At 41.0% G+C, this 23140-nt stretch overlaps 1 protein-coding gene across 16 annotated transcripts in view; it reads left to right on the forward strand.

The window, feature by feature from the left end:
* Positions 1-23140, forward strand: part of LOC114659554 (band 4.1-like protein 1) — a 357357-nt gene that overhangs the window by 283192 nt on the left and 51025 nt on the right. For 10 of the 16 annotated variants that reach the window (XR_007935962.1, XR_007935961.1, XM_051932524.1 and 7 more), the window contains one exon: positions 5780-7774. The exons of the other annotated variants lie outside the window; for them this stretch is intronic. Coding sequence is in view for 8 of the 10 variants with exons in the window: in XM_051932524.1 (XP_051788484.1) it covers positions 5780-7774 (1995 nt within the window). In the remaining 2 variants the exon portion in view is untranslated. The remainder of the gene's footprint in view (positions 1-5779; positions 7775-23140) is intronic. 16 annotated transcript variants of the gene reach the window in all.

The raw sequence follows: 23140 nt of genomic DNA on the forward strand, positions 1-23140 counted from the left end.
GCCTGGAGGAGATTCTTAATACAATGCCTATGTTTTAGCTGTCTCTCTACTGCCATCTAGTGCTTCTTCTTCTAATTCATTCACGGACAAACAAAGATCAAGATCCAAATGAAGATTATATATAGAGATGTTTAATTGTTTGTTTTCCACAATTCATTGCTGAAATTGTTTTCAACAGAATATACAAACTTTAAGAGAAGAGAACTGATACTAAAAAAGGTTTGGGGCACATCCTCAACCACATACAATCTAAAACAAAAGAATTAGTTGATCATTTTAGAAAGATGATAGAAATGTTTTTATAGACGCAAGCTCAACTGAAAAAATATGGCTGACCTTCCGGTCATATGGATTCCAGGCAGGAAGGTTAAGGTTTTAGGGGGTGAACAATGAAGTGATGTCAGTAGTGGAATTGCCATCAGTCTTCTGATCTGCAGAGGGAAGAAAAGAGAAAGCATTAGAATGCAGTGCCAACACCTGGCCCGGCGGGTAACTACCATCAGCAGAGCCCTTAAGCTGTCTCCCAAGCACATGTGCATGAAAAAATTTAATATAATATTAAACTAATTCACTTATGTCCCTTTGTATATTCAACAAATTAGTTGTATAAAACTAAACCTTATTAGGGTTAGGGTTAGGGTTATTATTCTAATTTCTAGCAATTATTTACTTTTATTGGCTAATTGAATGCACGGAGCATATGTTATTCACCAGTTCTTATGAGTTCAAATTGAATCATTACCCAAGAACGAGTCACATGATTCTCACTCATTTGATTTGTGAAATGGTTTATTTATTCATTACCCAAAATGGAGCCACGTGATTCTCGTTCATTTGATTCATGAACAGATTCATCATTCAAGAACGAGTCACACGGTTCACATTCATTTGATTCACAAATAAGTCACATGATTCTCGTTCATTTGATTTCCAAAATTAATCACTGAATCAGGTATACAATTCTTGTTCACTTCTGATTCTCAAATTTGGTGTCTTCATATGCTTTTTCACTTAATTTTTCATGCTTCAAGCCTTAAAAGACGTTACTATAATACAATATGAATTACTGGCATGTTTATTTTAGCAGTTCATTCAAGGGGAACCTCCCTAGGTTTTTTTTTCTCATTTGTAAAGAATCAAACAAAACAAATGAATCACATAAGTCGATTCACTTAATCAGATTCTTTGAAATAATTGAACCAGCCAATCAAAATGCCCATCACTATAAGCTTCAGCTGCACTCAGTGCCAAGCAGAGTTCCTTCTTCTTTGTTAGTTAGAAGTGAACAGACTCATCTCACTCCTGCTCCTGCTTTTATCCACACTCTTTTGGGGAGTTTTGACCTTACTAGGCAGGGTCCACTCCCAGACGTTTGTCTTTCCCTTACTGAGCAGGTCCTGCTCCATTGAATTTTGGGGAACTGCTAAAATGGGAGAAGAACGTGTTTTGGAGTATCGTGAGTTCCTTACAATTTCTTACGGGGTTTTTCCTGTGCTCTCAACTTGTATGTCACTTTCTAAAGGTGGTGGGCAATTGAATATAACGAAGTAAACATCACTGAGTCTGAGATTTAAGTCCTTGTTAAACAGATACCGGACAGAATGCATAGTTATGTTGAACATAAGAAATGAGCGAAGATTACGCGACCCTTTAAATGTATTTGGTTAGATGAGTTAAGTTGTCTCCAATATCTCACTGAAATGTTTTTGAACAGCCATCACCTACAGTATATACCTTGTTAGTTTTGTCCAAATTTAAATAGTCTGTCTGCAGCACTCTTCCCTTTAGATTCCACTCTTGCCCTCAAGTAGGTGCATCACTGCTTACTTTAAAGGTGTATATTTTATTAATTGAGAATTTTGAAGACCAAGATTAAGTTTTCTTTTAACTTTAGAACTAAGGATGTCAGTTCCTTTAGCCACTCAGTCCAGACAATCCTCTTCTTCTCAGTGTTTCTACTAGAACTAAAGTGTATTTTCCAAGAAACAGAACATTTTATGCTTGAGCCTTGCAATAACGCCACACTTGAAGCAGGGCCATCTTAACATATGGGCACAATGGGCACTGGCCGGGGGGCCCCACGAACATTATGGCCCATGATGTTTCTGATACCTATGTATGTTTTTGTTTGGCTATCAAAACAGTTTGCCCGGGGGCCTATGATGCTGGTAAGATGGCTCCTGACTTGAAGGCATCTCGATGTCGTCTGAGCCCTAATCTTCTTTTGTATTATAACAGATGTTTCTGCCAGGTCCTTTCCATCAGGTCTCAGCCAAAATGCTCCAGATACAGTCTCACTGGATCAAAATGGAATTTGGGCATGGCCTCCTTCGATTTAAATTAGTTTAACGTTTCAGGGTATCTCCATAAAAATAACATTCACCATTTTAATGACAATTCTGCATTGCTGGAACAGTAAGAATTTGGCTTCAACATAAGCACATAGGACAGCACTGGTCATCCAGTGTCAATAATATATGGTCCCCTCAGTAACCCTGGATTAATCATGACAGCGTGAGGCTAACAATTTGTTGTGTTTATACCTCATGGAGAATTAAGGATAGACTATTTCTGTGGAAAAATTATTATTCATGTTGTTGATCTTTTTTTAGTGTTCTATCAATGATATCATTGAGGTGGAGAAGGGTCTAACTTGCGGCCTGCAATGCCTATGAGGTAAGTCAGGTCATGCCCACAACATCAGTCACAATGTGCCCCTTAAGTTCGATAAACCCTCACACGACCCTAAGCTTAACTGTAGTGTAATCATGCATGCGATGGGCATCTCGTGGCTGACGTTGTAGCCATTTTGTAATGTTGGGTCATTACACGACTGACCTCATAGGTACTGTGGGCTGTAATTACAGTACACTCTGTTATTGAGGTGTCATTTTGAGTACGCAATTCTTCTGCCTTTCATCGTTAAAGCTACATGTGACTTTGTGATTGTGGACATTATTTAGGGTGAACAGCTATTTGGTGGGGATTGAAAATCTTTTGTTTGTTGACCTTTGCCTTTTGTTTTGCATGTTGACCATTGTCGAATGAACATTTGACTCTTTGCCGTTTTCTGACTATAGTTTTGCTAGCCCCTCATGGCATCGGTTCCTGGTCCACACTTCAGTTTGATAGCCGTCCACCATTTTATTTGAAAATCACACACTGTCTTAATCCTGTTTTGGGCAGCGACTTTAGCTCAACTTCCAGATGTCACTAGGAATGTGAGGTTTTCAAGGGGTGTCGTAGTCTTTTCTACTTGTGACAGAAGTGTTCATGTATTGATTGCCATGGATGCACACAATCTCATGTTCTAGGGGCAGTTGGTATGTATCAGCAAATATTTGTTACAAGAATAAGTAATGATATTGTGCAGCAGACATTACGTTTGGGTGCTCACACATTAAATAGCACTTGTGGTCAATAATTTATTGCTATATCTCTACAGTGTTGGTTAATAACACCAAAAAGAACAAATTAATTTGCTGTGTACCCAGATAGACCTTTGTGTATAACATTTGATCCCATACTCAGGGGAAGGTTGGCACTTCCCAGAGTCTGTCACTCTCACTTACAAATGATTTCTGGATTACACTTACTGAGCAAATTATTAGGAACACCTGTACACCTGCTCATCCATAAAACAATCTAATCCTCCCATTGTGTGGCAGCAGTGCAATGCGTAAACTCGAACAGAAACAGTTCAAGAGGTTCAGTTAAAGTTCATATCAAACTCCAGAATGAGGAGTTTTCAACTGATGAATGGTTGTTGCTGCCAGACAAGCTGGTTTGAGTATTTTTGTGACTGCTGATCTACTGGAGATTTCACTCACAACAGTCTCTAGAGTTTGCTGAGAATGGTGCAAATAGAAATGCCTTGATGATGAGAGAGGTTAGAAGAGAATGACCTTGCTGGTCTGAACTGAAATAAAGGTCACAGTCACTCAAGTAACCACTCTGTACAATCAGAGCATCTTGGAATGCACAACAAATCAAACCTTGAGGCGGATGGGCCACAACAGCAGAAGACCACGTTGAGTTCCACTCCTGCCAGCCAAGAATGGAAAGCTTAGGCTGCAATAAGCACAAGCTCACCCAAACCGGGCAGTTGAAGACTGGAAAAACATAGCCTGGTCTGATCAATCCTGATTTCTGCTAAGGCACACAGATGGTAAGGTCAACAGCATGAATCTATGAACCCAACTTGCCTTGTGTCAACAGTCCAGGCTGGCTGTGCTGGTGGTATAATAGTGTGGGGAATGTTTTGTTGGCACGTTTTGGGCCTGTTAATAATCATCACTTGAATCCCATAGCCTTTTTGAGTATTGTTGCTGTGTAACCATGTGCATTCATTCATGGCCACAATTTATCCATCTTGTAATGGATAGTTCCAGAATGATAATGCACCACCGCATCACAAAGCAAAAGTCATCAAAGACTGGTTTTATGAACAGGACAATGAATTCAGTATTCTTCGATGGCCTCTCCAGTCACCAGAAGACTTTTAGGATGTGGCAGAACGGAAGATTTGCAGCTGACTAATCTGCAGACAGGACATCAGTGATTCTTAACCTTTTTTGAGTAATGGTCCCCTTTAAGAATCTGATGAAAGCTATGGACCCCCTTCCCCGGTAATATTCACATCAACACAACTTTGCATGAAATGAATATAATGTATTTTATTTATCAGGATTTGACTGCCTAATACATCTGTGACATACACAAGATATTATTAAACTTTAACAATCTAAAAAAACACTCCTTTAAATGTAAAAAGTGATGGGGATCTCATGATAATTATGAAATGCAATCCTCTTGTGAAAATTAAAATTGATCTACTACTTATACATTTTCTACTACCATTGCTACTATTACCACTACATCTACTCTAAATCAACAATACTGGGCTGTATAGTGAATATAAATGTTAATTTTTATCTGACCCTCACAGACCCCCTGAAACCCAGCCATGGACCCCCTAGGGGTCTACAGACCTCAGGTTAAGAAACCCTGCATTACATGATGCAATCATGTCAACATGGTCCAGAATCTCATAGGAATGTTTCCAACATCTTGTGAAATCCATGCCGCGAAGAGCTGAGGCTGTTCTGAGGACAAAAAGGAGGCCTTACCCAATATGAATATAGTGAACCTAAGAAATTGCTCAGTAAGTGTATATGACCAGCTGAAGCACAGTTATTTTAGGACCCTGGATACAACTGACTTGTACCATACAGAATCGTTTAATCTGCCATAGGTAGGCTTTTGGTTAAGGATTTGTTGTCCCGTACTGATAGTTGTTTACCATACTCCAGACAATCACTCTCCACTCTCCAAAGTCCAACATTGTATACATGAGTCATTTGAACTGCAGCACCTCTTAGAGGTGTCTAGAAGAAAGGTACATTCCCTCAGTATGTCGAGAATCTCACATTCTGGTTTTTATGGTTCCCCTTCCTCCCTAGCAGTACCATACACTAGCTACCTTGAAATAAGCTTCTCCTTGGCCCAAATACTTCACAAGTGTAGTGTTTACCTTCTGAAAGTCCTCACTTAACAAAGCACTGAGTTTGTAAAATTCCTTCCTAAAGTATTAATTGGTCAATAGCTTTCTTTTCCTTTACTGAACCTTGGTCAGGTTTATTTATATTAAACAATTAGCTGGTGTTCAAAATTACAGTTATTGACTTGTGTTTAATGTTTTATCACTTCCCTGTACATTGTATGCACTTAAGAGCAGCACAGATTGATGCTAACTTTGTTCATCTATACCAACATCTAGGGTTCTGAGGAATGGGTATTTATTGAAAAGCGTGAGGAGCTGGCCATTGAGTTGAAACATGGCAAGGATAGGCCCGTTCCTCTGAAATCAGTAGACCTCTCAAGCAGAGCAGCACCAGAGAAAGAAGCTGCAGATAAAAACAATCAGGAAATGGGCGATGCCTTGGAAGGGACGAAGATGAAGGAGGAGAGGGTCATCACCGAAAAGCGAATTGTTCTGAGGTCTGATTCTTTGGAAACATCTGATTCACAGTTTTTGTGGAAAGATCCTGGACCAGGCTTTTCTGATCGAAGTGGTGAAAGACACGAAGTACAAACCAAAGGGAACGAACCAAGAGCTCCAGGGACTGAATGGCTGAAAGAGAAATCGGGAAATGGAGGGAAACTGACAGGGGTTGGATCTCAAAGAAGAGTAAGATCTTGGGTATTGGATGTTGATGATCAAGAAGAGAATGTTGTGATGAGGCGTTCAAGAAGTCAGAGACCACAAAGTCTGAATCTGGGTAAACCAGCTACTCTGTCTTTTGAAACAGAAGACGAGCCTTCAGAAGCTTCTAACAGTGACGACACGCCGCTTAAAAATGAGCAAATGGGAGAATATGACTTTCAGATATCTATGTCTTCTGAGTCCTTTCTGCAGATGGATGAAGTCCAAAAAGAGAAGTGTCACTTTTCAGCTGCAGATTCTTCCTTGTGCCCCCAAGACACCACAGACATAAAACTCAAAATAGATCCTTCCATTACCAATCGTGGCCAGAAAATTGAAGATTCAAGTGAACAGAGTGTGCCAGAAGTGCTAACTCCTCCACCTGATGATGACCATAAAGTAATAGTGACACCAAAGGAACCAATGAATCATGAAGAAAAGGAAGACAATAGCCTTCCTCTGTGTAACTTCTCTGCTTCACAACTAACAGGTACTGTCATTTTCCAGAAGGGTTCTTCAACCCAGAAAGAATTTCAACAGGAAAGTCCCCACTCAGAGTCAACATCAGACGTTTTTCCAATTGAAAAGAACAGAGAAATGGAGCAAAAACGATATGTAGAGAAATTAAGAAACCGTCACGATTTTAATGTTTTCGATATTTGTCCAGTTAAGGCAGACACAGTCTATGAAACAGAACCAAAGAAGCAGCCAGAGTTAGAAAACCTTGGCCAAAAGGACAAAGGTAAGGAATGTCAGTCTTCTGATCTTGAACCTTTAATACAAACAGCCAGATGGGAGCAATCTGTGCTGGTCACCAACATTCATGGAAGGGCTCATTCTACTGGAATGGAAGAACAAGAAATAAAATCTGTAGATGTTATTGAAACTACGACTGTAGTTGTTGGAGAGTTTGTGGACCAGAGAGAACCGATCATTGCTACAAGTTCTTCAGAAGAGGACACTGTGATCTTAGTGCAAGGTGCAGAAGAAAGGCCAACAAGTGAAATGAGGAACAATGGACAGATCTCAACTACCCACTCTTCTCCAGAGGTATTATCCACAGACGGGAGCAAAACAGATCCTGAAATGCTTAGCCAGGGTCACATAGACAATAGGCCAAACAATTTATGTCAAGAAAGCTCATTTAAGAAGGACCCTGAGGAAGACAAGGCACAGGAATTATTAAATAACATTAAATGGAGAGAGGAGAAATGCCACCTTCCTGGTCCTCCTTTAGCAGTGAAACAGAAGAAGACCACTGATACCCAATCCTCCAAAACTGCAGACTCTTCTACTGAGTTTATTCCGGGGAAAATTAGAGAAGACAATCTAAGAGAATCCTCATTTATGGAAAAGCAGTTTTTTTGTTCAAAAACATCTGGAGACCAAAGTGTATCTGACTGTAGACACCTGAACAAGAAGCATTTTGACAACCAAGCAAAAGAAGCCAAAGCTTGGCCTGAGCCTATAGATGAGCCATTGAAAGACCAAGACCACGGAGTAATACATAGAGTCAGTCGCAGTTTACCAAGAGACCAGGCTCCCGAAGTTTTAAAGAAAAGACATGTGGTAAATCATCTTGGCATCTGCGCCCTTTAAAGAGTACTAAGGCAACAACCCTAAACGACAAACATGGCATGTGCTTCAAAGAGCTTTGCAATCCCATAGCCCTTTTAATTTATTCTCCGTGCACATATCAACACAGAATATGAAAGTGCTACGAGCACTTTTGGTGTTGCTCATCGACCGGTCCTGCTGAGGCTGCTGCCATCATGACTTGTGGATTTTAAAATGCATCATTACTGAAGCTCGCTTGTGTCATCATCACTCACCTTATGGGCTTGCGTCATGACTGTTAAGCAGAAATTCAGATCATGCTTTGGCTTTGCAGTATGCTTTTTTTGCTTCTTTTCTCCGCTTATGCTTGCTGGTTTGTTTCTGCCCTTTGCCATTTGTAACTTACATTTATTCATTGAGTTTGATCATAAAGGTGCCATAATATCAGATGCCAGCCCACATTATCATCTGACTCAGATTTAATCCCGTGTTCCAGTGCTATTTTCACCAGTTTTTCATTACTTTCACAAATGTAAACACGGCAAAGTATATCAATTGTGGATGGGATGGTGCTGCGGTGGTTAGACCTGCTGCCTCAAAGATATGGCATCCCAGGTTTGAACAGGGTGCCCAGTATGTGTAGAGTTTGCACTTTCCATCCGTGTCTGTGTCGGGTTTCTTTTGGGTACTTCAGTTTCATCCCACATTTCCAAAGACATGTTGGTGAGGTCGATCACAATGGAGTATGACTGGGGTGAATGTGCCAGAGGACCCTGTGATGGACTGGCATCTCATCCGGGGCTGTTTCAGGTCTTGTGCTCACTGCTGCTGCTGCTGCCACCTTTAATTAAAGTAAGCAGGTGTGAGAATAATTATATTCTGTTTGTTATTTGTGATTGTGTCATCTATCATCCTTACAGAACAACACAATTACAGTGGTGCTTTGACACTAAAAATATACGCCTGCATGTGTGTGTGTGTGCGTGTGTATGTGAACAGGGGAGGGCAAAAGTAAGTTTGCTGTTTTCCGTATGGAAAAAGACATGCAGATTATGATTATTACAATAGCTATATTAACTTTATTAACTGAAAAGAATGGCACAGTGCACTTAGGTACAATCTTGAAAGTGCTGATATTGCAGGCCTTAATTACTTACACATTCATGTAGTCTACTTGCTAATAACAATAATAATAATAATAAGATAATAAGAAGACAAATAATTAGACAATAAAAAAGACAAATAATACAAATAAATAATACAATAATTAATAATAAATAAATAAATAATAATACAAGAATAAACTCTGTGTTTTGCGTACTCACAACTGTAAATCTACTTTTGCCCATCCCATATATACACTATGTATATTTATATACAGTAAATGTAGAGAAACACCTAGACATGCATCACCATATATTATATCTTATATATAAACGTCTACGCGTGGAAGTGTGTGTGTCTGTCCGGCCCAGAAGTGAGAGGTGGAGTCGGGATAAGGGCTCCACCTCCGAGGATATGAAAGTGAGGCCAACACATCAGTAAAACGAAACCTCCGAAGGGAATGTCACTCGCTTATCTGCTATTACAGAAGCGTGGCGAGCACATCGGCAAAACGGTATCCCTTTTACTTTTCCTCCCGCCACGAATACACAAGCAAGGCAAAAACATTGGCAAAACGAAACCTCCGAAGAAAGATAAAGTCACTTAGCCACTAATACACAAGAGAGGCGAGCACATCGGCAAAACGAAACCTCCTAGGACAAAGACGCCCAGAGTAGTTCCTTTCAATTACCTGACATCTCTACATTTCAATTTTTTTCACAGGCTTACACAGCTAGTTATATTATAATAATAATAATATTTATTTATATAGCACATTTTCATACAAAAAAGTAGCTCAAAGTGCTTTACATAATGAAGAACAGTAAATAAAAAAAAAATAATATAACAACATAAGAAATTAAAATAAGACAATATTAGTTAACATAAAAAAAGAGTAAGGTCCGATGGCGAGGGTGGACAGAAAAAAACAAAAAAAACTCCAGACGGCTGGAGAAAAAAATAAAATCTGCAGGGGTCCCAGGCCATGAGACCGCCCAGTCCCCTCTGGGCATTCTACCTAACATAAATGATTATATTATATTATATTATATTATATTATATTATATTATATTATATTATATTATATTATATTATACAGTGGAACCTCGGTTTGTGAGCATAATTAGTTCCGGAAACGTGCTCGTAGTCCAAAGCACTCGTATATCAAAGTGAATTTCCCCATAAGAAATAATGGAAACTCAGATGATTTGTTCCACAACCCAAAACTATTCATATAAAAATAATTAATACAAAATATAAAGTAAAAATACATAAAACAAACTAACCTGCACTTTACCTTTGAAAAGAATCATGGCTTGTGTGAGTGAGTTTCTAAACTTTTGTGAGATTCCACCCAACGGGACGACACGCGGAAGAGCGTCCCAAAGCAATCGCAGTCTCCCAGCACTGTAGCAGTTCGCCGTAAAAGCGAATCCGAAAAGATCGCGGACATGGTATAAGTGCCTACCGTCAATGGGTGATACAAGGAACAAGGAACATTATAAATGCGCAGGGCCCGGCCTGACTGCTGTGTCTGTTTCAAGCTGAATAAAGCTGGTGTTGCTAAAGTACTGAGACTCAGCTTTGTGTTTTAGTGTGCAAGACGGGGACTCGCACATCACAGCACACACGCACGCGCGAGCACACACACATACACACACACACGAGTGCGCGCGAGTGAGCACACACATATACAAGCGCGAGTGCGCGCACACACAGTCACAATGCTAATGCTGTAGTAAACAGTATACGCTTGTACAGATGTTTACTATGAGTGAGGCACGCCAACTCAGACGGAGAATAGGAGACGATTGCCCACAATCCCACAGCGAGAGAGAGAAGAACCATCAGCTCAGTTGTGATCACATGACGCTCAGCAGACAGAGTATACGTACTACTCGTACTGCAAGACCTCGCTCATTTAACAAGTCAAAATTTATTAAAAATTTTTGCTCGTCTTGCAAAACACTCGTAAACCAAGTTACTCGTAAACCGAGGTTCCACTGTATTATATTATATTATAGTGTGGCACAGTGGCTTATCCATTAATGCTGCTGTCTCATGGATCCAGCTGCTCGAGTTCAAGTCCTACTCTCAGTCATTAGCTACATCCACACTACTGTGTTTTCATTTAAAAATGGTGTTTTTATATACTAAAACTAGCCATGCTAGACAAGTAATAGAATAATTTAAAAATATTTGCTATCTCTTGCCCTACATGTACTTTCAGCGCCTTTCCTCGGTATTCGTATGTGCCTGAATGTCTCTTCACTGACGCCTCCTCTCATATGGCCTGCTTCTCAGACTCTTTCATTGTTTTTGAGGCAGCGTTCTCACATCCTGGCCAGTTTTATACTTTCCATCTTTGAAATTGACTCTCCACTCGCCTCATGTGCTGTCGTGTGCCTCACGCTCGCACTTCCTCTGCTGTAGCTTCACTAAATCCAAACTGACCAAGCACACCTTAGCCAAACTGACCAATCAGATTGGTCAGTGGTACTGGGCATGCACACTTCAGTATTTTATCATATAGTAGATGATCTTCATCTACGCTATCATTTTCATATCATTTAGGAAAGTATCACCGTGCACACTGAAATGATTTGTGTATGAATATCTCTTCAACCACCTCTCCATCTCTTGAGCGTGTTCACATATAGCCTGCTTCTCAGACACAGTCATTACTTTTGAGGCACTTTTCTTGCTTCTTCTCTGGTTTTATACTTTCCTTCTCTGAAGTTGATTCTCTCAGCATGAGCCTTTTCTCCTCATCATGTGTCTCATACATACAGTACATATTTTATTCTATTCTATTTTATTATCCATCCATTACCCAACTCGCTATATCCTAACTACAGGGTCACGGGGGTCTGCTGGAGCCAATCCCAGCCAACACAGGGCACGAGGCAGGAAACAAACCCCGAGCAGGGTGCCAGCCCACTGCAGTGCGCACGCACACACACACCAAGCACAGATTAGGGCCAATTTATGATCACCAATGCACCTAACTTGCAAGTCTTTGGACTGAAGGGGGAAACCTGGAGGAAACCCACGCAGACACAAGGAAACTACCCACTGCGCCACCGTGCCGCCTATATTATATTATATTATATTATATTATATTATATTATATTATATTATATTATATTATATTATATTATATTATCCATCCATCCATCCATTTTCCAACCCGCTGAATCCGAACACAGGGTCACGGGGGCCTGCTGGAGCCAATCCCAGCCAACACAGGGCACAAGGCAGGGAACCAATCCCGGGCAGGGTGCCAACCCACCGCAGGACACACACAAACACACCCACACACCAAGCACACACTAGGGCCAATTTAGAATCACCAATCCACCTAACCTGCATGTCTTTGGACTGTGGGAGGAAACCGGAACGCCCGGAGGAAACCCACGCAGACACGGGGAGAACATGCAAACTCCACGCAGGGTGGACCCGGGAAGCGAACTTGGGTCTCCTAACTGCGAGGCAGCAGCGCTACCACTGCGCCACCGTGCTGCCCTATATTATATTATCCATCCATTCCATCCATTTTCCAACCCGCCGAATCCGAACACAGGGTCACGGGGGTCTGCTGGAGCCAATCCCAGCCAACACAGGGCACAAGGCAGGGAACCAATCCCGGGCAGGGTGCCAACCCACCGCAGGACACACACAAACACACCCATACACCAAGCACACACTAGGGCCAATTCAGAATCGCCAATCCACCTAACCTGCATGTCTTTGGACTGTGGGAGGAAACCGGAGCGCCCGGAGGAAACCCACGCAGACACGGGGAGAACATGCAAACTCCACGCAGGGTGGACCCGGGATGCGAACCCGGGTCTCCTAACTGCGAGGCAGCAGCGCTACCACTGCGCCACCGTGCCGCCCATATTATATTATATTATATTATATTATATTATATTATATTATATTATATTATATTATATTATATTATATTATATTATATTATATTATATTATATGGAAGCTGGAATGGGCTTGAAAATAGATTGATGAAATATATTCTATTCTATTCTATTCTATTACTCCTAGGAATTTTACTGATGGTGACATGGTGGCACAGTAGTTACTTCTGCTGCCTTGCAACTCCAACCTCTTGTATTACCAGTACATCTCTAGGGATGTAAGAGAATACCCCAAAAACACACGGAGAAGGTGCAAACTCCGCACAGACAGTGACCAGGCGCAGGATTCAACTCCAGATCACTGGATAGGAGAGGCGGCAATGTAAACCACACTGCCACTGCTTGGACTTTTAGAAATGTGTGAAAGTAGTAAAACCAGGTGAAAATAGCAGAGGATTAAATATTTTCACACCAATGGGCGACTGAGAGAAACATAAATTGTATTCTAATGCATTTATTCTATGGAATTTCAATTTTATTAAGTGTTATTGATGTGTGTGAAAAAAGGACTTCTAGTCACAAAGCATAGCTGCCTCCTTACAGATCCGCTTGCCTGTGCTGTAACCCAATGATTCTATGGCACTGGAGTGCTTGACTGCCATGCGTCAGAGGAGTGCCAGCCACAAGCAAATGAAAAGATAGTAAACACATCAAACATAATTTGTTGAGATGAAGTGAGTAATGTACAATTTCATGGTGCGCTGGAGTCTTGATGAGTCATTATAGTTTAGTGTCTCTTCCATCAGTATTGACTGGAATGACATGGAAGACAGCATAAAGTTTAGGTTTTAACACCTCGAATAGAGAAACCAAAAACTGAAGTAATAAAATCTTCAGCAGTGCTTTCCTCAGCAGGTAGACTGCTCTCAAATGCACTTTGAAGCTTTCCTGGAAATGAATTGCACGAGTTAATGGTGATTGCTAACTACTGTTGGAGACTAAACTGACTACTGACCTCAGCTCTCTCCAAAACACACCTTGGCCGAATCTCATGCAAGAAAAATGCTTCCAGTAATTCCAGGTTTATCCTAAAGATTGAGAGAAAAACATGCAGGCCATTTTCTTTCACATTATTCTTATTCTCCAAGACTGAAAAATGTTCAGATCCACCAAAATGCTAAAAAAATTCAGAACATGGCTATGATCAAGAGATATGCAGATATTAACATGTGTGAGAAACCCGCCCAGCCACAGACAGACAGACACCGAATGTCCCGAAAATTACACACGTTCATTTTACACAGTGCCAAAACAGCCAACTCAGTCTTTCTTTCTGTCTCTTCCTCTTTCTTTTCTCCAGCCACCTTCTCCTCGTCTTCTCCCTCCCGACTCTCGCCCCGAGTGGAGTGCGGTGGCCCCCTTTATACAGCACCCGGAAGTGCTCCAGGTGCTTCTTATTTAGCACACCCGGAAGTGCTGCATGCGGATTCAGCTCCTCTTCTGACAGCACTTCTTGTTGTGGCACAAGTGCTGGAGCTGTCCAGACACCCCCTGGCGGTGGCCACGTCCTCCCACAGGGTTGAGCGTCCCTGCTCCGTGGCACCCATGCAACCCAGGAAGGCTGCTCTCTCATGTTCCGGGTAAAATACTGCCCCTCTCCCAGTCCTTCCCGTCTCCCAGCATCCCGGTGAGGCAATGTCCCCGGACATCTGTCATACATGGCACGTTCAAAGGAATTGTGTTCATTCTGAGCCATTCTAGAGGTTGTTGAAGTGCCAGGTAACAACTGACTGCCTCTTTAGTTTTTGTCTCAAAGGACATCTGAGGAGATTTAAATTAACAGAAGGCTGCTGTAGATGATGCCTGCAATGTTTTATTATTTTCACAGGACACTGGCCATCCCCTCTGCCAATCCATTACATCTCTCGACACTGCACTGCCAGCCCTGGCTCACCCTTACATGACAGAAGAGAGCACAATGTAGTCCCCTCTTTATGGCTGTTTACAGGCAGACAAAATGCAAGCAGACCATTAGGACCATATTAACATTTCATGGATGAATGTTTTCAACCTTTATAAACTTTGAGCCCAACAATATTCTTTTTATTTTCTCACTCAATTCATCATTTTTCCCAGCTTGTGTCCCACAGTCCAGCGGTGGGACTAGAAAACAGCCTGGACGCACATGATCCCCTGATCCTTGCTTGCCCCTGCCTCTCCCAGAACATTGCCTGTCAATGATGGCTTTTGGCTGCTGTTTCTTGCTGCAGATGGACCTTGGTGTCAATTACACTGACAAGCACCTTTTCTGAGTATACAATTCAAAGTTTGCTTTCCCATATGAAACTCAAAAACAGGTTAGGATTCTGGCTGAGAACGGTGAAAAAGTGTGAGGAGACTGGTAATTCAGAATATTAATCAATAATTTACTTATTTTGTGTTTGCTTATGTATTTGAACAAATAATTTAAAAAAGGTTTAACAGGTTAAGGTCTTAGATTTTCAATCATGCTTTACTCATCCTCTCACAGATTTATACTAAATGGCCCTTTAAAGCTGATTTCTTGTTGTTTGTACCTTCTTGTGTTTCGGCAGACTGTCATAAAGTATCAGAACCTAAGATGGTTGTCAAACTTCAATTGGCCATAATAGATAGATAGATAGATAGATAGATAGATAGATAGATAGATAGATAGATAGATAGATAGATAGATAGATAGATAGATAGATAGATAGATAGATAGATAGATCAGAATCCCTCAGATTTTCGAAATACTTTTACGTCACATCAAAGCTGAGGAGGAATATGTTTGCTTCTTTTTCTTTTTTTTCTTATTATATTTTTCCTGTTGCTTGAGTACGAGAGTGTAGGATGTCAGTACTTACATGATCAATGCAGCGCTAGTGTTATTGTAGGCTACCACAGGCTACCACAATTAGTGACTTCTGCATTCTACGTTTTCCCTGACTTTAACAACAGTTACTACATTGTGAACAGTGGGGCTCATGTATTTCTTGTCCTTCTACTTGACTGCAATTATTTTGACTTTTACTGAGGAAACTACTTGTAGTACGTTGAACCTTTAGGTGACCAAATTCACCGGGCATATCCAGAAAGTTCAGTTGTACAATGCTGTATGCATCAGTTTCACTATCCGTGTCAATGTCTAATGAACAATTCACATTGTCATTACTGTCAATTCATTCCACTAATGGCTCAGTTTCAGTTTGTTCTAAAACTCACTTTACAGCTTCTGATTTAAGTTTAATTTACCTTAGAGTGGCAAAACACATAGAAATATTTTTTCAGCTTAATGTTATTTTATCCACTAGATGGCAGCAGAACATTGTCCTGAGAGTTATTCAGGCTTAACACTATAAAGGCAGATCATTAAATGTCACCCTGAGTCTGACTCCGGCTTAACTAAAATCACATAGAATTCCGAGCCCAAGTCATTCCTGAGGTTCAGGACTTTACTATATTGCATCTGGTAGTCACTTGCCAGGGCTGTGTTAAAGTCTTGTACCAGTTTACCAGTGAGTGACTAATAGATGCCCTTTTGTTAGGCCATAAAGTGGTCATTGGTTGTTTTTAAGTGTTGTTCAGACCAAACTAAGTGTTATGTATCTATAACTGACTAACAGATGCACTACAAGTTGCCCTTATTCTATAGGACAATCGTCATTGGTGCCTTTTAAACTTTATTAAGACCAAACAAAGATTTGTATAAGGTCTTGTTACATAGCAGTAACTGACTAAAAGTTGCTTCTATTCTAATGAAATAAAGTGTTTCATAAATTCAAAACTAATTTCAATATTTTATATGGATTAATAGCAATTTAACTCTATACCACAGTGACTCTCCTCCTTTGAACTGTTTATTGATTTTATGGTGTATTATCAATATTGTTGTTATAAGAGGGGCAGTATACCTACTCACAGAATCAGAAAGAAAAGCAGAAAGGTTGTGGATGGAAACATTCAACATTGAAAGAGTTCTCTTTTTTAACATTTTATTGAATTTATTAAAAAAAAAAACATTCCATACAAGCAAGTCAAGTTTTACAAAACTAGGTTTCAATCAAATCAACCCCACCCATGAGAAAGAGAGCATTGAAAATGTTCTAAGCCTCTCAGCACAAGAATTCAGATAAGCCAGTTTCGGCCATGATTTGATTTCAAGTTTTATTCTTTTCTTCTGGATTTTTGCTCCTGTTATGGGGTTGGGAGCATGACAAGTCCAAATTTGCCAATAGTTTTTGAATCGAAAAGTTTTCTTAGGTGGTAGATGCTGCTGTTCTGTGAGTCCTGTCGTTAAAATGTGACTCCTGGTTGCTAAGAGGTGTGACATCAGAGCCTGCGATGGGATAAAAGGTCGGCTCTGATGTCTCATCTCTTCTGTCTGAGATTGCAGGTAACTCAGAACAACTGTTAGCAAATCCTTATTCCAAACTACTTTTCCGGTTCAAAAACTTATTAATTAATGAATTACAATTATATAGTGCTTTTCTAACCTTTGCCAATTGCTTTACATAAACAGTAGGGAACCACTTCAACCATCACTAATGTGTAGCATCTACTTGAATGAAGTGACGTCAGCTATTATTGCACCACTATGCTCACCACACATTAGCTATTAGGTGGTGAAGGTGAGGGAGAGACAGGGGATGATTAGAGGGCCAGAATGACTAGGCCATGATGGGCAATTTAGCAAGAACATCAGGAAAAACTCTGCTCATTTCTATAGATCCTTCGTTTTATCTCTTATACAAAAGACGATGCCAATCAGGGCCGGAGTGGGACTCATTTTCAGCCCAGGAGTTTCATGCCTCAGACCGGCACAGTATATACAGTATACACCCATATATTATATTTAAAACTCTCGGCTCACCCTTTCTTTCACATGGGTGGTTGCATATTCACTTCAAGCTCCGGTTCTCTACCAGAGGTCTGGGAGCTTGAGGGTTCTTTGCAGTATCTTAGCTGTTCCTAGGACTGCGCCCTTCTGGACAGAGATCTCTGAGGTTGTTCCCCCTTGTACACACTGACCTAGCCAGCACACCTAATTTTTGCTATATATTGCCTTTGATTCTTGTAAGTCTAAGCATTATCCTCTGATGAAGGCCCGTGGTAGGGGCTGAAAGCTCAGGAATAAAAACTACTTTATGATATGTGATTCATTTTCTCCCTTTGTGGATCTCCAGCTGAAAATATGCAAACCGTATCACAGACCTTCTCTTCTATATATATATATATATATATATTGTGAGATAACCAGCCCGGACACCAACAGACTGACACCAGCAGTTCTAAAAAACACACACGTTTATCATAACACAGGTCCCAAAACCCACGTCCCACACACACACACAGTGCTTCCCTCACCACAACACCATTCTATGGACCTTCAATGTCTATGGGACGCCCTTCCTCTCCTCACTAGAGCCTCGTCCTACTCCAGCACCCGACTCCAGCTCGACTGTACCTTTATAGTCACCCAGACGTGCTCCCGGTGCTTGCTGATGTTCTTCCGGCGGCATTTCCTGGTGTGGCGGAAGTGCCGCATGAGCACCCGGAAGCACTCCGGGCATCCCTGGAAGGTCCTCCATCAACCCTCCCAGGTGTGGCGGAAGTGCAGATATCCTGGGCTCTATGAGGCTCGGGGCGCCCCCAGGTGATGGCCACGGGTCCCAGTGGGCTTGAGCCTCCACGCTTTCTCCCCGTGGTCCCTACACTATCAAGGGCGGTTTCCCCCTTGTGGCCCAGGGGATGTATAGTCTGCCTCCCCATCCTTCTAGGTGTCCTGGCTGGGTCTGGCCCCCAGCCTCCTGCCACACTGCCCCTCAGCCAGCAGAGACCCGTCGGGCGCAGCAGCCCGTCTCCCGAGGGCAGACCTCCCATGAAGCGAGTCCGAATCACGTTCATCCAGAGCCCGGTCCTGCAAAACAGAAAGCAGAAACAGGGGCAGAGATACTGCCCTGACGCCACTGCCTGGTGTCCTTCACTAAGCCAAAGGGCCAACACTCCCCTCTTCATCCGGCACCCTGACAGTTGAAACCTCGGCACCTGCTACACGGCCTTCATGCCCCCTTCTTTGGGTTGTCTAACGGGATCGCTCTCACTCCTGTCTTCCCCGCTGATCTCAGGGCTTCCCTCTGCCACCAGAGAGGGCGGCCCATCACCGTACGTGAGCACACGGGCTCACGTCTCTGTCTGTGGGCTTCACACCTCCGGTTCCTCCTTTTCCACTGTGTGTATATATATATATAGTATATATTTATATCTATATATAAAAAAAACAGTTTTTCTTAAATATCACTTACCGATTAATGGAAATAATACTTTACAAATTCTTATTTATTTTCACAAGTAAGCAAATGAGTCACAAAATGACGCAATGACACATTGTCTTTTATGACAACATAAATTTCTTCCTTCTATGCTTTACATTTCACATTTGATTTAATTTCATACAACTAAATACTGCTTCGCTAAAAATCTTTGTTCGGGAAACACCCCAGGACTCAGATGTTCCTAGGAAATGGAAGACATACCACTGTTATCTTTTTTGTTGAAAGTAAATTATTATGCAGGCTGAGAGGGCTTCCCAAACTTTTTCATATGACTGTAGTTAAATAAGATAGAGGACTGGTCTGTAGATTTGATATCCTGCGTTGTGTCTATCCCCTCGGGATTAATAAAGTATCTATCTATCTATCTATCTATCTATCTATCTATCTATCTATCTATCTATCTATCTATCTATCTATCTATCTATCTATCTATCTATCTATCTATCTATCTATCTATCTATCTATCTATCCTGCCTACTATACTAAAACCAGTATCTATCTATCTATCTATCTATCTATCTATCTATCTATCTATCTATCTATCTATCTATCTATCTATCTATCTATCTATCTATCTATCTATCTATCTATCTATCTATCTATCTATCTATCTATCTATCTATCTATCTATCCTGCCTACTATACTAAAACCAGTATCTATCTATCTATCTATCTCTCTATCTATCTATCTATCTATCTATCTATCTATCTATCTATCTATCTATCTATCTATCTATCTATCTATCTATCTATCTATCTATCTATCTATCTATCTATCTATCTATCTATCTATCTATCTATCTGAATAGAAAACACACCAGCCTGTCTAGCTTCCTCTGCTATTGTTCTCTTTATGAGTTGACTGATTACATCCACAACTTTGCTGAACATGTCCTTAGACTGCAGGGTTACTAAAGAGCCTCTGCCCCGCACGCCAGTTTCGTGCTGCTTTTTGCTACTTTCTATGCAGCCATTTACATGCTGCTGAAGGCAAACGTTATATTTGCTTAATAGCAAAATCAGTTCGAGGACATTTCCATGGTTAACAGCATGTTTTCTAAGCTATAAGCAGCCTCTTCTTTATTACCTCTGAAGCTAAGGCCACATTTGCCAATAACTTCTATAACATCAGCTACACGCTCCATCACCTGACGTTTCTTTTTAACTTGTTCAACATGTGATGACATTTGGTTGCTGATCAATAGGCTTCTGACATCTGCCATTTGTGCTTTCAGAAGGTAGGCATCTGCACTGTCTTTGTGCATCTTACTTTTTTCATGCTCCTCTATTCTTTGGTGAACATATTTCCATGTTTCCATGGAAAGGGCAATCACTAGAAAACAAAGCAAATGCCAGACATACAGTACAGTAGAGAGACTGATTGTTTTCACAGAAAGTCGACCATTTATGGTTGCTTCCATCTTTTCTGTTGTAAACTTTTGGTATAGGACAACTTAGAGATTGTTGTGGATGAAATGAAAAAAAATGCATTTATGTCCAGTAACTGAGGACGAGCAAAGTAATCAAAGTTATCAACAGTTTCAACTTCTAATTTCTGCTGCTGTGTTGCTGTGGCCTGTTTAATCTGCCCCTGAGTGGACTCTTCTTCTCTTTTATTCACACTTCCCTCAGTTTCCCTATCCCTATGAGACTCATCTGCACCTGCATTACAATAAAAAACAACATTCTGTAAGGCTTTAGCAAGATTGACAGGGAAATGACACGCTTTTAACAAAACAATTAAGATTTTTATCACTGCAAATCTCACATTCACTTTCAGTAGTGGATTTTGTGTATTTACAAACTTAACATGTAGAAAAAGTATAATCAGTCTGTAGTAATATGAGGCATAAAAGGTGGTTATAGTGACACTGAACTAATCCATCCTAGAATGAGCTCCTCACCTAAAGCCTTCACAGTGACAGCAGCACTTTCTGTGGACACACTAGGCCCACCCCCCCTTGGCTCGGCTTCTGATGGCACATAAAAAGTGTAAACATTTTTAGCCTAAATCGACCTTAATTAGAAAGTTTTATTTGTGATGCAAAATCATTCATAATCTCTGGGCACGTTTTATATAAGTAAATTTTACAGCATATAATACATAATAAACTTTATCACAATGTTCACTCAGAGAGTAATCCTACCTGCTCTCTTTGAAATGAAGGCTTTATGGCTGCTGCTGCTTGGTTCTGGCTCTTCAGTATCACCAGCAGCAAATTGGGATGGAGGCTGCTGCTGAGGGGCTAGAGGACCACAAAAGTGTCTCATTTAGGTGGCATCAGTGTCACAGTAAGCAGTGCTCTAAACAAAATACAGCACTGCTTGTAAATTACTGTTTTAAGTTTATGAATCATGTAAATTAATTATGTAGCGTTATATGGCATATAACGTAGTCTGTGTGATACGAATAAATGCTTTGCAAATTCGTAATTTACTTACTTTTTTCACCGTCTCCACTTAGACTTTTGCTCTCAAACCGAGGGTTTTTAATTAAAAAGCCACTCAGTTTGACACATTTGGCCGCGTCATTTTCAAACGCCTTCCGTTTTTTTATTCTCGCCTTTTCAGCACCACCTTTGCTTTTTTTTACCATCCATCTACTCTCGGGCGTCTCTCAGAGGAACGTAGTTCGGTAACTGCAGATCCTCTCTACTATAAGGCTCTGGGTAACAGGCAATCAGCCCTGCACACCAGCCTCTGTGTGATTGGCTGGTTGTGGTCACATGGCACACGTTAAAGCAGGTTTCACAGTGAGCGCTGGCTGGCTGTACCTGTGAGTGCAGAAGCAGTAGGTGCAGCATAGTATGTGACATGTATGTTGATTCTGATTTAACACCGGCCCTCGCGGCCCATAAACCCAGCCGGCCCACCGGGAATTTTCCCATTTCTCCCGATTAGCCACTCCGGGCCTGATCCCATATTTTTATAGTGCAGTGTCCCAGTCACTGCACTTGGGCATTGGGATTCACACACAAACCACAGGGTAAGCATCTCTTGCTGGCCTCACCAAAATCTCTTCCAACAGCAAACCAAGCTTTTACTAGAGGGTCTCCCATTCGAGTACAGGCCGGGCCTAAACATGCTTCAGGTGGTGCCAAAGAGCAGGTGAGATGGCTGTAGTCCATTGAATGAGATTCTTGATAAACGTTTTTAGTTTTGACAATAGTATATTATCTTTAACAATTGCAGTCTTTGCTTTTACATCTCTTAAGAACAGTAAAAACATAGAAAATTCGACAAAATGAGAGGTGACCATTTAGTCTATCAAGTTCACTCGAATGACTCAGCTGTCCCAGCATTTCATCAAGATACCCTATAAAGCTTGTCTAGGTTTCTGCTTTAACTCCATGTCTTTGTAGCTTTGTTCTAGATTCTTACAACTCTATGTGAAGAAGCGTTTTCTAAATGTACTTCCCCTTAATTTCCACTGGCGTCTGAGTATGTTAAAGAATTCTGCTGGATCTTCTTTATCGATGCATTTTGTAGACCTGAATTAGGTCTCCACACAGTCTCCTCCGCAAGTTTAATTCTCTGAGTCTGTCCCAGTAGAACATGTCCTTAAGTCCCATGATGCACCTGGTTGCCCTCCTCTGCACAACTTCAAGTGCTGTTGGGTCTTTCTTGCAGTGTGGTGACTAGAACTGCACGCAGTACTCCAGATATGGCCTCAGCAGTGCAAAATTATATAGTTCTTTGTTTTATGCTCAACAGTTTTTAACATTTTATTTGACTTTTAATGCTTCGATAATGAAAATCTCGTGTCAACATTAATTCCATTCCTGTTATGGTGCTAATTACAGTATCATAACTAAAAAAGAACAGCAAGGCAGGCAACTGGTTTAGAAGCCTGGCCTTCTTTTAAATCAAAAATGAGGTGACATCAGGGACTGCCAGACAATACGCTTACACTCTTAAAAAGGAAGGTGCCAGGGTGGCTCTTCAGAGCGCTGCCATAGGGTTCCCAAAAGACCGATCCATATGAACGTTCCAGAAAGAACCTTTATGTGTTTAGAATCATAACAGGCTCTGTACAATAAATAA

Source organism: Erpetoichthys calabaricus, chromosome 10 (assembly GCF_900747795.2).
Source record: "Erpetoichthys calabaricus chromosome 10, fErpCal1.3, whole genome shotgun sequence".
In the NCBI taxonomy this organism is placed as follows: Eukaryota; Metazoa; Chordata; class Cladistia; order Polypteriformes; family Polypteridae; genus Erpetoichthys; species Erpetoichthys calabaricus.